This window comes from Cololabis saira, chromosome 22 (genome assembly GCF_033807715.1).
Source record: "Cololabis saira isolate AMF1-May2022 chromosome 22, fColSai1.1, whole genome shotgun sequence".
Lineage (NCBI taxonomy): Eukaryota > Metazoa > Chordata > Actinopteri > Beloniformes > Belonidae > Cololabis > Cololabis saira.
Genome location: NC_084608.1, coordinates 6,146,940 through 6,161,196, shown reverse-complemented (window position 1 = coordinate 6,161,196; position 14,257 = coordinate 6,146,940). Strand labels below are relative to the sequence as shown.

Here is a 14,257-nt window from a genome sequence, read left to right as displayed (position 1 = left end):
AACCCTCCAGCTAACCCGCGGCCTGCTGCTCATGCTGTCTCCTCGCCCCGCGGTGATTCTCCTCCTCCGGAGAGCACCTGCGCTGCGCAGGTTCCAGCTGCAGAGTTCAGCCGGCTTAAAACCGAACTCCTCTCCGCTCTCCGCAATGATGTTGCAGCTATATTTCGGTCAGAGCTTCAGGCAGCACTTACCGAGAATTTAACGTCCATTAAGTCCGAGCTGCTTTCTCTTAAAGCCGATCTTTCTGGCAGTATTTCCTCCATGAAGGCGGACGTCGCGGGTCTCGCGACCACGGTCGCTGGGATCGAGCTCTCGCTCTCAAGCTGCTCAGACGACATCGTTGCTCTCCAGAAAAAAGTGGATCACTTGTCGAAAGAATATGTGAGGCTGGAGGACAGATGCGAGGATTTGGAGTCAAGGTCTCGTCGGCAGAACGTACGGATTATTGGCGTCCCGGAGGAGGATCCTGACTCTTCATCTGCAGCCGGTGTTTCCAGGCTATTGGCGGAAGCCTTCTCCCTCGACGCAGAGCCGGTGGTGGATAGAGCCCACCGCACCCTCATGCCGAGACCGAAGCCCGGGGAGCGGCCCCGCGCAATAGTGGCAAGGCTCCATTTTTACACCGACTGCGCTGACATCCTGAGAAAGGCGAGAGAGCGGCAGCAGATCAAAGTCCGGGGTATGAGCATCTCCGTGTTCCCGGACCACACAGCCAAGACAGCGCGGGCGCGCGCTGCCTTTAATGACGTGCGCCGTCAGCTGCGGGAGATTGAAGGAGTCCGGTATGGATTGCTGTATCCCGCACGGCTGCGTGTAACCCATGACGGCCAGCAGCGGGACTTCACGTCGCCAGATGAAGCCCTGGCATTCATCAGGAAAATAAAAAAAGTGACTACCAGCTAGTTTTCTGGGACGATTTATCCAGCTTGATGTCCGTGCGGGACTCTGGCCCGGGGTGAGTGACTGAGTCAATTCAGAAAATGGGACTTTATGTCGTAATTTTTTATTTTTTATTTTTTATTTATTTATTAATTTTTTTTTCTTTTCTCTTCTAACTATCAATGGGAACAACACCGTTTTAAATTGATGGCCTAATCATTTCTCTGGTATGATGCCTTGATTAGAAAATATGCACACACCCCTGTCTTTGCTTAAATTGTGTGCATGTGTGTGCGTGTCTGTGTGGGTGTGTGAGTGCATATATGTATATATTATTGTTCTATAGGCCAAAGATCTCCTTAATTTACGTTTGTTGTTACCCTGACAAGACAGCGATCGTCAGAATGCCTCAGATTGATGGTTTCATATGCCTCATATTTTTTTTTTTTTTTTTTTTAAGGTTTTAACTCTGCAGGAGCTAATTTTGTTTTTGTTTTTGTATTTAGCTTTATAGTCGAAAGCATCTCTTTTCGAGAATGGCTTCCTTTGAAGCCAGCACGGCTGTTTCCATCGTTTGGGGATGGGATCATCTAATGTGCGTTGGGTGGGTGGGCGGGGGTTATGGGATGTTGGCTTTTTGTCTCTGTAGGTATGTATATACTCCTGAGTTTTGTTTGTTTTGGTTTTCCCTTTTACCTCTTTTCCTTATATCTCCTCTGGTGGTGGGTGAGTCGGTCTTATTTTCTCTCAGAGAATGCCTATGAACGATCGTAATCTGCGCAAGCCTGATACTGGATCAAACATTACATTCACTAGCTGGAATGTGAAAGGTGTGAATAATCCAATTAAGCGATCAAAGATTTTTTCACATTTGAAACGCCTGGACACTGACATAGCTTTCCTTCAGGAAACTCATTTGCGAAATAAAGATCATTTCAGACTCAAACGAGCTTGGGTGGGTGATATTTTTCATTCAAATTTTGATTCTAGGTCTAGAGGAGTAGCAATTTTGATCAACAAAAGAGTCAATTTCTCCGTCTCCAGGACAATATCCGATAAGAATGGTAGATATCTTATTGTTGCGGGCACTCTATACTGTAACCCTGTATTGTTGGTGAATATATATGCCCCTAATTTTGATGACCCCAATTTTACGGATAGGCTGTTTGGCAACCTCCCTTTCTTAAATACGCATATTACAATACTGGGCGGTGATCTGAATTGTGTTATTAATCCTTCTTTGGACCGTTCGAATCCTCGTACTTTGACTCAATCCTCTATGTCAAAATCTATTACCGATTTTACAGTCAAGAACGGGCTTGTTGATCCGTGGAGGGTCTCACATCCTGGAGATAAGGAATTCTCTTTTTTTTCACAAGTACATCAGTCATATTCACGTATTGACTATTTTTTTGTTGATGGCTCTCTTCTCCCCAAAGTTACTTCTGTCGTATACCACCCAATTGTTATTTCGGATCACGCCCCTCTAACTTTGAATATAACATGGTCTGAGCGCCCCCGTTTTTCTTCTCCCTGGAGGTTTAATCCACTGCTTTTATCCGACGATGCATTTAATGTTTCTATATCTGCTTCAATAGATGATTTCATTGCATTAAACAAAACAGATTCTACCAGTTTTTCGCTAGTATGGGAATCACTCAAAGCATATTTGCGAGGACAGATTATCTCTTATTCAGCATACGCCAGTAAAATCCGCAGGGCTAAATTACAGGAGCTCACATCTAAAATTCAGGACACAGACAGACTAAACTCAGTTAACCCGAGTCCGAGTTTACTGAAACAACGGCTTGATTTGCAGTCAAAATTCGATCTTATAGCGACAGCCGATTCTGAACGGCTCCTATTACGCGCTCATGCCAACTATTATGAACACGGCGATAAACCAAGCAGGTTATTGGCTCACCAATTAAAAAGGCAAGCAACGTCGAGACTGATTCCCAGCATTAGAGATTCTAATGGCACACTTACCACCGATCCAATCGCCATCAACACAATTTTTAAATCATACTACTCCTCTCTCTATGAGTCAGAATCTCCACTTGACACAGCAGAAATGACCTCCTTTCTTGATAATATCACTGTCCCTACTATTAATTTGGATGTGGCTAATGGCCTCGATGCTCCTTTCAGCTTGCAAGAAATTGCTGCCGCCATTGAAGCTACGCAAAGCAACAAGGCCCCTGGTCCCGATGGGTTCGGAGCTGAGTTTTTCAAAAAATTCAAAGACAAATTAGCCCCCCTTTTACTTTCAATGTACAATGAGTCCCTTGATCATGGCTCATTGCCTCCCTCTTTAATGCAGGCGTCTATTGCCCTCCTTTTGAAGAAGGACAAGGACCCTGAATCATGCACTTCTTATAGGCCCTTGTCTTTACTGAATGTAGATGTCAAAATTTTAGCCAAAGCACTAGCAATTCGTCTTGATAAGATCCTTCCTAGCATCATATCTGAGGAGCAGAATGGTTTCATCAAGGGACGCCAGCTCTTCTATAATGTTCGTACACTTCTTAATGTGATTCTCTCTAAAGATTCTTCTCCACTCCCTGAAGTTGTTATCGCAATTGATGCTGAGAAAGCTTTTGATCATGTCGAATTTAACTATCTTTTTGCAACACTTCATAAATTCGGATTTGGACACAGGTTTATATCGTGGATTAGACTTCTTTACACTTCCCCTCAGGCCAGCATTCACACCAATGACAACTACTCCACTTATTTTACATTATCACGTGGCACGAGACAGGGCTGCCCTCTCTCCCCTTTGCTATTCGCTCTATCCGTCGAACCACTTTCAATTGCTTTAAGAACTCTTCCTCTATTTCGCGGAGTCTCTAGGTCCAATGTGGAACTTAAATTGTCACTTTATGCAGACGACCTCCTTTTATATGTATCTGACCCTTTAACCAGCATCGCACCAATATTATCTCTGTTGAAGAATTATGGATCCTTCTCCGGCTATAAGGTCAATCTTCACAAGTGTGAATGCTTCCCCATAAACTCCTCTGCTTTACAACTCAAACAATCTGATATCCCCTTTAAACTCAGCCCGTCAGGCTTTAGATACTTAGGGATTAATGTGACCCGCACTCTGCCCTCTCTTTTCACCGCTAATTTTTCCTCACTGGTAACTCGAGTGAAGGCGGACTTACAGAGGTGGAACTCCCTACCATTGTCACTGATAGGAAGAATTAACACAGTGAAAATGACTGTATTGCCTAAATTTCTTTTTTTGTTCCAATGCACTCCTTTATTTCTACCAAAATCTTTTTTTAAATCACTTGACCAAATTGTTTCCAACTTTTTATGGGCCGGTAAGACACCCAGAGTGAGGTATTCGCTTCTCCAAAAATTTAAATTTAATGGGGGTCTAGCACTACCAAACTTTATGCTTTACTATTGGTCAGCGCATATTCACAAACTAATTTATTGGCTTCAGTCTCCCGAGTTATTATGGTGCAGATTGGAGGCTCAGTCACTCTCTTCATCCTCTGTAACGGCCCTACTCTCCTCCTCTTTACCATTGAATCCCTCTAAGTTTACAAATAGCCCTGTGGTGCTTTCCTCCCTTAAGATTTGGTCACAGTTTAGGCGCCACTTTAAATTTGCTTCTCCATCCATCTATACACCTGTTACTAAGAATCATCTGTTCCCTCCATCACTAGTAGACACCACTTTTATGATTTGGTACAACCGGGGCATTAAGCACTTCGGGGATCTATATAAGGATGGTATCTTTTCCACATTTTCAGATCTGAGGTCAAAGTTCAATTTGCCTGTCTCCCATTTGTTTCGCTACTTCCAGCTTCGACACTGCGCCTCTGCTCTGTTTCCATGCTTCCCTTCCCTTCCTGCTAACCAACCGTGGGATGATCTTCTAACAATGAAACTCAGTCAAAAGTCTCTGATATCTAAGATATATGCACTGTGTATGACATTTGATGATCATTCTGTAGATAAAGCTCGGGAGGGTTGGGGACGAGAGTTGGGCCTTGACTTCACAGGGGAGCTGTGGGATAAAGCTATCCGTAGCATACGATCTAGCACGCCTTGCGCTAGATTTGAACTTATTCAATTTAAGGTGCTGCATAGAGCCCACCTATCAAAATCCCGATTATCGGAAATATATCCAAATGTTGCAGACCTATGCGACAGATGCCAGGGTTCTCCATGCAATTTAAGTCATATGTTTTTCTCTTGTCCTAGGTTACAGAAATTTTGGAGTGATTATTCTGTGATTATGTCTAAAGTTCTGGGTAAAAAAGTTGTTATGGCCCCTCTCTTAGCAATATTCGGACTCACTGTTGACTCCTCACATATCAGCCCCACACAGTCAGAAGTATTGGCTTTCACATCCCTTTTAGCAAGACGTCGTATCTTACTTCTATGGAAATCCCCCAAGTCCCCGTCTATTTCTATTTGGCTTAGTGATGTTATGTTTTTTCTTAAATTGGAGAAGGTGAGATACTCTTTAAAAGGCAACGCAGCTAAATTCGTTCGCAAATGGCAATCTTTCATAGACCACTTTACCGCGTTGAAGACTCTACCCACCGACTGACCCCCCCCTCCCTTAATTTTCTTTTCATCTCCTTAATTTGTTTTTTTTTATGTTTTATTTATTTCCAGTTAATGGGATATCACTTATGGGCATCTACATTCACCACTGCATTTGTTTTTTGTATGCATTTTTGCTCATACATTACTTTCCTCCTTTGATCATTTCTTGCTCATCTGTTTATTTATTATTTAACGCTACAGAGACTCTGTTCCTTAGTTAGGTTTTGTGTGTTTAAAAAAAAAAAAAAAAAAAAATTGTATGTTGTTTCCTATAAAAAGATCAATAAAAAAAAAAAAAAAAAAAAAAAGTAGCATCCATGCAAAAATCCTTTAAAAATAATTATTTCATAAATAATTGAGGAAAATATAAGTCTAAATTCATAAAATGAATTTTATCTTCAGGAGTAGGCTATTCAACTTCTTATCACCCGTCTAGATCCCTTTTTAATTCTCTCCTCAGCACCAGGTTTATGAACATCTGCACCTCAGAGTTGGATCATGAAACAGAGTTTTGCTGCCATTGCTGGTTGAATAAAATGAACAAGAATCCGTCAGAGTCTCTTTCTCTGATTTCCTCCTCCTGACTCAGACGTCTGACTCCAACCCCCCGACCAATCGGTGGTCTGTAGTGTGATGATGTCAGATACAGCCGACTCAGCCGCTTAGAACCTCGGCAGAATAGATACAGAAAAGTATCTACTCGACACGTTAGACCCCTAGTGGAAAAGCGCCGAGCTGAGTAGGTACTAGTGTAAAAGCGCCATATGTCCACCCTGCAGTGGCTCAGACTGCAGAGACGGCTCGGATGCATCTGCAGGGACCCCGAGCTGCTCCTTGGTTAGAAAAAAACCTGACTCTTTTCATATTGGATCTTATTTCTGAAAGAGCCCGGACCAGGTCACGGGACCTGCTCAGGTCTTCTCCTCTTCCTCCGTGTTCCCATTCTTCTGAAAAATCGTTCCCCCTGATGAGCGCATTAAAGGCTTTTCTGCCGGCAAACCTGTCAGGATGCCTCTGAGCATTAGGGGTCACTCCCAGTGCAAACATGAACTGTCTGGAAATGTTTATCTAGCAGTGACCCAGTGACTGGCTGCACATGTGAGCTTGTGCAGGCTGAAATCACATCCAGCTTGTTGTGTAGCTGCTGCACATCTGCTGGGATGTTGGCTGATATGGGAAGGGGCGGCTTCTTTCCCCCCTTTTTTTTAACCAAACAAATTAATATGTGGCTCCTGTAACAGGATGCAAATTTATCAGTCATCCGGTCGGACAATGACTCATCCAGGATCTGTTACAGCCCTTCATAGTGTTCACACTATGTTACTGATGTTACTTGTTCAGAACCGGTTCCCACTTTTTCAATTCCTTGGAATCGTTTCCAAATTTTGCAAACGATTCCCTTTTCGATTGCGATGGGCATGAAGGACGTCAGCACTGAATACTGCCATGAATAGTAAACATGGCACCCAAGATACACAAACCCTCAAAGGTCTGGTTACATTTCAGTAAAAAAGACGACAGCAGGGCAACTTGCAATACTTGCCAAGTGAATATTTCATCAAAGGGAGGAAATACTACCAACATGCAAAAACATTTTTGCAAACAGCAAACAGTTAATCAATGAATGTTGCGTTTTCGATCCACTCTGGACTAACAGTAGCAATTCTTAGCAGCAGCAGCAGCAGCAACGTTAGTGTGTTCTTGGCTAATAATACTGCCGGTAACTAATTAACTAACGAACACAGCCTATAATATTAGCACCATTTGCTTCATTGTTGTTTCTTTTTTTCAATTGAGAATCGATAAGGGAATCGATAAAGAACCGAATCGTGAAGCAGAATCAAAAATGAAATTGGAATCCTAAAAATCGTATCAATTCCCATCCCTACTGATCAGTCAGTATGTTTACTTGATGTTAAGAAAAGTCTAATCATTGCATTAGTCTGACTGAAAACACAGTTTTAAAATGCATGTCAACATCATTAATGGCACCTGTAGCAGCAGAGAGTTGCATAGTTTGGTCAGGGAAGCGCTTGCATGTTTACTGGAACAAGGAAAGCTGTCCAATGATGCTTCCTAGTCTAGTTGTTGTAGCCCAAATAAACTGTAGCAAACACACAGATTGACAGTAGATCACACAGTACTGGCAACGGACCCGGCAATAATAATAATAAACTTTATTTATATAGCACCTTTCTTAACAAAGTTACAAAGTGCTTCCCAAGAACAATAAAATACATCAAGATAAAAAATACAGTGCATAGTGGATAAGAACATAAGACAACAATAACCAAGTCTAAAATTAATAACAATATTCACACTAAAAGCTTTAGTGACACAATAAATACATTTTCTAAAAAGGACTGTTTTTAGTGAAGATTTAACAGCAGTGGGGGATTTTGCTGACCTGATCTCAGCACGTAAAGAGTTCCAAAGTTTGTCCCTGGGAATGATCAGAAGGCCTTGCTGATCTGAGGGAGCCCTGGCAGGTAGGGGGTTAAAAGTTCTTTAAAATAACTAGGGCTTGGTTATTTAGGACGTTGAAAGTCAGCAATAAAACTTTAAAATTAATGCGATATTGAACAGGAAGCAAACGAAGGAACGACAGAATTGGAGTGCTATGTTCTTGAGGCAGTGAAGGCGGTGGAGTGATGATTGAGAAACATGGCAATGACTGGGTCACACCGAGACAATCTGGCTGCAAACCACGTTTCGCTGACAAACGTGCAAAAAGTGCCAGGGGGGGGTTGCCACTAAACAAGCAGCACAAACATCAAGGATTTGTTCAGTGCTGGTCAGGGTCTCTCCCTTTTTCTGTGTACTTCCCTTCCTCACAATGACCTCTCTCTGTGCCTTGCTCATTGGTCATTGCTCTCTCTCATGTGCAGCTCAAAGGCAGTTCACACACCAGAGCACTGACTCGCTGATTTACTGTATTTTACTCCTTATTTCAGAGGCCTACCGATCTAAAAGCCTGGGACTAATGATCCATCAACCCCACAAAAACACAATAGTCTTATCTTCATCAGTGGGAGACAATGTTGTAGCTCAGCTCTCTGACAGCTGTAATATCAATTTCACTGTAAAGTTACATTTTGCAGCGTGATGGCACAAATGTCTCAGGTTTCCATCCATAATAAACTCTGACTTGGACTTTATTCTCTGAGCCGACATTCATAGATGTCAAAATCTGCTCCTGCAGCTTTCTAAAGAAAATAATTGGTGCTTTTTTTAGGAGTTTTATTTTTTTTAAAAGATGATGGAGGTACGATTTATAAGAGTAAAAATGTTTTTTCAGCTTCCAAATTTATTACTTTAAAACTTTACTGACAATCTGTTTAACCGAAGAGTGTAACTGATATTCTTAAACAGGTCTTAAATTATTGTCTGCTCTGCTTTTGTAAGTTTTTATCCCATATTGCTTGTTGTAAATCCCTTTACATGCACACAAAGACCTTTTATCTCACGGGACTTCCTGGTAAAATAATGAGACATGAACTGTGAGTGTTATTTGGGTGTTTTGATCTATAATCATATGAAATCATCTTGTTCCCCAGTGTGTTTGAAGTGCTCTCATCTTTGCTGTGTAACAGTCATCCCTCTAAATGCAGCTTCCTCTTACTGTATCTGCTGCAGCACATTTCCCTACTATCACCTCATGCTGCTCACAACAGATGATACGGCTTCTTACGGGCTGGTTTCGGGCGTTTATGTTCATGCATATGCCTGTTTTATATGGATGTTTTTTCCCTCTCCGAGGGTCCTTGCAGAACAAGAGCGCTGTTACATCACTGAGATCATCACAGCAACCTGTAAGATCTTGCCCTTACTTGGCAGTCGCACGGTTTCTTAATAACGGGGTAGAAGCTCTCTGTGGTCTTGTAGGACTGATATCATCTCTGAAGCAGATGAGTCAAAGAGCAGAACATTACACACCAGTCTGGCGGCCAGATGCTACGAGCTAGTTGGCACAGGGAGATCTTTCAGTTTGAGACTGTATTTCTTACTAGCAAGCCATGTCATGTCACTCCACGCTGCCTCATCTTTCACACTATCCAATGTTTTTGTTTTTGAGTCATTTAAAGATGAGCTCATGTAATAGACACTGAAAAACCAATAATTAACTAAGTTGATTATATCTGCACAAGCATAAAAAAAACCTATTAAAAGTTGAAAAGTTGAACCTCGACACACATTTACATCGCGTGCGTTTTGAGATTTCATATACATATTTTAGGGTTAACGGAGAGAAATTTCAGTCCCCAAATGAGAATTGGATGCTGGTTAGCGGTTGTTCAGATTACGTGACTGGCGGTTTTGTAATCAGGAGTGGACGTGATTTGATCGTGACCCGGTCACCTGATTTGGTCTCCATGGTCGCATTATATCATGAAAACACACTTGGGGAATGAGGTCTAACCACAGGCAGGACACGGGCTGATTGTTTGAAAACGGTGGAAGGGAGGAATAAGCATTCCCCCGATGCAGCCAGATATCCAGCTTGTTAGATATCCACCCTGAAAAGAGCCAGTGTTGCGTTGGGAGGGGTTTCTGGGGGATAGCTGGCTTGTTAACACACTTCATGTTTTAGAAGGACTGTGTTTCTCTGAGCCATGATATTGTCATTTTGTTGAACCGTTGCAACAGCAGGGGTCACATGACTCAATATTCTGCAACGTTGCCCAGCATGTGATGAAACGTTGACGCACATGAAGCTCGGTGTGAACAAACTGTTTGCTTTCTGATGCCTGTCTAAGACGGTCAGGGCCTGGATAGTTTTCAGGAATAAGACCCCCCCCCCCGACCGTTCCAGTTGTCAGCGCTCAAACGGAGACATCTGTCCTGATTGTGGTTCTTCATGGTGGAAAACCTGCTGTGCAGAAAAATAATCTGGGACTTCCTTCGCTGTGGTGCAGCAGCGTGCGTCTCTCTTTTCACTTTGATTATGTGCTGCAAAAAGCTGTTCAAAGACCCCCCACTTCCCAGTCATTGACTTGTTGGCCTGAAGTTATTACCAAGAAGTAAAAGTAAACTGACCATCAGGTCTGGGAATCGATTCGATTCCGATACTTAAGATTCAGAATCAATTATCACGTTTTGATTCGATTCCGATATTGATTTGGGTTAGTGTTATTGAACATGTTTTTTTTAGCTGTTGCATGAATGATATGACACTGTAGTTCTGCAACATATTAATACTAGTATTATATTGAGATTCAACAGCAAGTATTGGCAGCTAATGATGCTGTAAGGACCAATCAGCTCCCAGAATGCTGATAGAACTGCTTTCAGAAACATCTTGGGGCAGAATTATCAAACAGAGACGTATGAAATCGCTTTTATTTTATCCCACATTACATTTGAATTTTTTCCATTTTCAGTCTATTTCGGTTTTTAATTTTTGAGAATTTGGTTTTTAGCATTTTATGCAAATGTAACCCCAAGACAGTTAAAGCAAAGAAATATAGACAATTTATGCAATTATAACTGAAAACTTTCATGTTTTCATACCTTTAAACATATTTAAAGGAGCTTGAGGCTCCTTTTAAGAAATGAGACTCTCTAGCGCCACCCTTCACCACGACGGCCGTTGGGGGTACTGCAGCCAACAGTGAAGCCGGCACGGGAGAACGTGCATGCAGCGTCATGTGACGTCACATCCGCAGGACAGCGCGGGAAATTCGGGACCGAATTGCAGCACATTTTGCAGCACACAGCCTGTTCAAGGCAAAGGAGAGATACACTAGAGGAATCATTCTTTTGGGTTTGGAACGCTTCATCTGACATTATTACTAGAAAACTTAAAATGTATACGGATTTTTTTCATAAATCCTGCCACAATCCGGCCTCAAGCTCCTTTAAAGACAAAAACATGGCACCAGTTATTCTCGTGTCCAAAAAAACATTCCTTTTTTGGGCATAAACAAAAAAATACCAAAAGTTGTAATGTAATAATGAATGAAAAAAAATCGATCTTTAGACATATGAATTGATTTTTACGAATTAATATGAGAATCCATTTAGAATCTGAAAATCAATCTTTTCAACACGGCCTACTGACCAGTCAATGCAACGCTGACACAATTATCCCTAAATTTAACCACATTGTTTTAACTTCCGACTTTATACACTTTTGGTTCTGAACATTGAGCGTAGCTGACTTAAAAGGGAGGAATTTTGAGTTTCTTGCAATCTGCAACCTCATCGGTAGATGTCTCCAAATTCCCCACAGTGCACCTTTTATATGCTGCTGGTGGGAATAAAAAAAAAAAGGTTCCCATATACAGGTAGTAGGAATTTAAAAGTGCGTGATTGTAGAGTGTAAGACACGCTGCCCTCGTTGTGATCCACATGACCTCATCTGAGAGACGGATCCAAACATGCTTAGGCTGCATCGGGACACTCTTCACACATTAGACACATTGATGTGATCTGACCACTTAAATGACGTGCAAAGTCTGATCTGAGCTTTTTTTTTTTTTAAAGCAGTCCAGCAACCTATTTTTGGATTGCACAGAGATTTCACTTAGATCTGTTCAAAAAGATCTGAGAAGGAAAGCGAGCTCATGCTGCTATTTCTGTCCGGCAGCAGCCGCTGGAGTGAGAGCTGTGCGTTAGCAGTTGTGTCCAGGCAGCCACCAGGTCTGTTTTATGTTGATGGCCGTGTTGGTGATGCAGGCGGCGGCGGTGACTGTGACAGTGACGGATTTGGCTCGGGACAGTTTGCTGCAGGATGATAAGATGCAGCGCTGTTTTCCCAGCAGCCCCTGAAAGGCTCTGTGACCGTTAACAATAAGTGTGTCATTGTGACACCGGTGTGTTGTTGGGGGGTGTGTGTTTGTGGCTCTACAGGACTGTCTCAGAAAATTAGAATATTGTGATATAGTTCTTTATTTTCTGTAATGCAATTTAAAAAAAAAAAACTAAAATGTCATACATTCTGGATTCATTACAAATCAACTGAAATATTGCAAGCCTTTTATTATTTTAATATTGCTGATTATGGTTTACAGTTTAAGATTAAGATTCCCAGAATATTCAAATTTTTTGAGATAGGATATTTGAGTTTTCTTAAACTGTAAGCCATGATCAGCAATATTAAAATAATAAAAGGCTTGCAATATTTCAGTTGATTTGTAATGAATCCAGAATGTATGACATTTTTGCATTACAGAAAATAAAGAACTTTTTCACAATATTCTAATTTTCTGAGACAGTCCTGTATATTGAACACTGGCAGCCATGAACAAATCCAACGCTGCAGAGTTTACAAGGATGCTTTAAGACTCCCAACATGTGTTAAAAGGAGAGTTTAGCAGCCTGTTTTTTCCTCCCTTGTGACTCCTGTGGGCGCGATGACATCACCACTCACAAGTCGACACAGAAGAGCTCACATTCCTGTTCGCACCCTCCTCTCCTTCTCACCTTCTCTCTGCCCTTCCCACCGTGTCGGCCCGTGTGCACGCTCCTCTTTTCATTTTGTCCCTTTCTGAGGGATGACTGGAATTTCTCTGCTGACTGAGAGGGGTCACTTTAACTGTCTCCTCTTTTCATTTTTTTTTTTTTTTTTCCCTTGCTCATGCTATTTCCACTCCCGTCCTCCAGACCCTGCGAGCGTTCGTTCGTTCTCATCCCTCCCTTTTCTGACACTCTGCACCGGTTTCTTTGGCATCCGGCCGGCCTTTTGCGAGAGCCAAGGGGGAGGCAGTGCTCCCATGAGACACTCCTAACTCCTGTCTCTCTCACATGCACACTTCTCTCTCTCTATTCCCCCACTCTTTCTGATTCCTGCAGGGGCTGGTTGTGAAGCCTTTGCAGGAGGACACTTTTGCTTCGGTCTGCAGAAGGGGACGGAGCCTAATTTTCTTGCCTCGGTTAATGAGATTACCCCGTGCTCTGCAGCTTTCGGCCCCGTTTGTTGTTGTTGTTGTAGGTTCTGGTTATCCCTTTTAATGTTTAAAGGGAGCCAGGGTGGAGGATCTGAGGAAAAGGCAGAGCTGCAGCCAGACCTTCCCTCATCTCTCTGCCTACCAGGACCACCTCCCGCTCGTGCCGGCACTGCGGCTGCATTGCACTCTCTCTCTCCTTCCCCCTCTCTCTCTTTCTCTCTGTTTCTCTCTCTCTCTCCTCTCCCCTCCCTCCTCTGCCTCCTCTCTAAAGCTACCTGACTCCCCTCTCTTTCCCTCTGTCCGTTCCGGAGCACTGACAAAAGTACTTTCTGAGCTGCATCATCTCTCAAGGCAGCTGCCCCTTCTTCTTCTTTTTATACTATTTATTTTTTCATTTTCTGCATTAACTTCTTGACCCCCTATTGCCAAAATGTACCGGAACCCGTGGATTTCCAACTACTTGAGTCACGTCAAGTTTTGCAGTCAAGGTAAGAGGCCGTGACGGGGACACGCAGCTCAGAGCGCAGAGCTCAGAGCGCAGGAACAGGTTCCTCTGGTTGGGCTGTGTTTTTGGGAGTCGGAGCTTGTGGAAGTTGGCAGACTCCCCTCCTCTTCTGCTCACCGTTCTGCTCTCAAGCCAGCTGTCTTTGCACTGCAGCTGTAACCTCCAAGGGCACTACGTAGTTTCTGTGTCCCACAGTTGCAAGGAGTCAGGTTTTGGGGGCGCAGCTTTTTTTCAAGCGTTACATCCATCGTTGTGGCTTTTGGCCCGGGGGCTGGATTGTTATTGAAGCGTATTGATTTGATCTCGTCACAGTTTTCAGAAGATAAAATGATCAAAATTCTTTCACTTACCAGCTTTTAAGTCCGAGTGATCAATTTATAACAGAACATTTTGAATTGGCTCCTTTAAT

At 42.7% G+C, this 14,257-nt stretch overlaps 1 protein-coding gene across 13 annotated transcripts in view; it reads left to right on the top strand.

Annotated features, from left to right (window-relative positions):
* Positions 1–13,407: 13,407 nt before the first annotated feature.
* svila (supervillin a) overlaps positions 13,408–14,257 on the top strand; it is a 98,330-nt gene continuing 97,480 nt past the window's right edge. For 11 of the 13 annotated variants that reach the window (XM_061713148.1, XM_061713152.1, XM_061713149.1 and 8 more), the window contains exon 1: positions 13,408–13,831. In XM_061713148.1, coding sequence (XP_061569132.1) covers positions 13,774–13,831 — 58 coding nt within the window. In that variant the 5' untranslated portion in view covers positions 13,408–13,773. The remainder of the gene's footprint in view (positions 13,832–14,257) is intronic. The other 2 variants (XM_061713155.1, XM_061713154.1) reach the window with 2 other exon arrangements.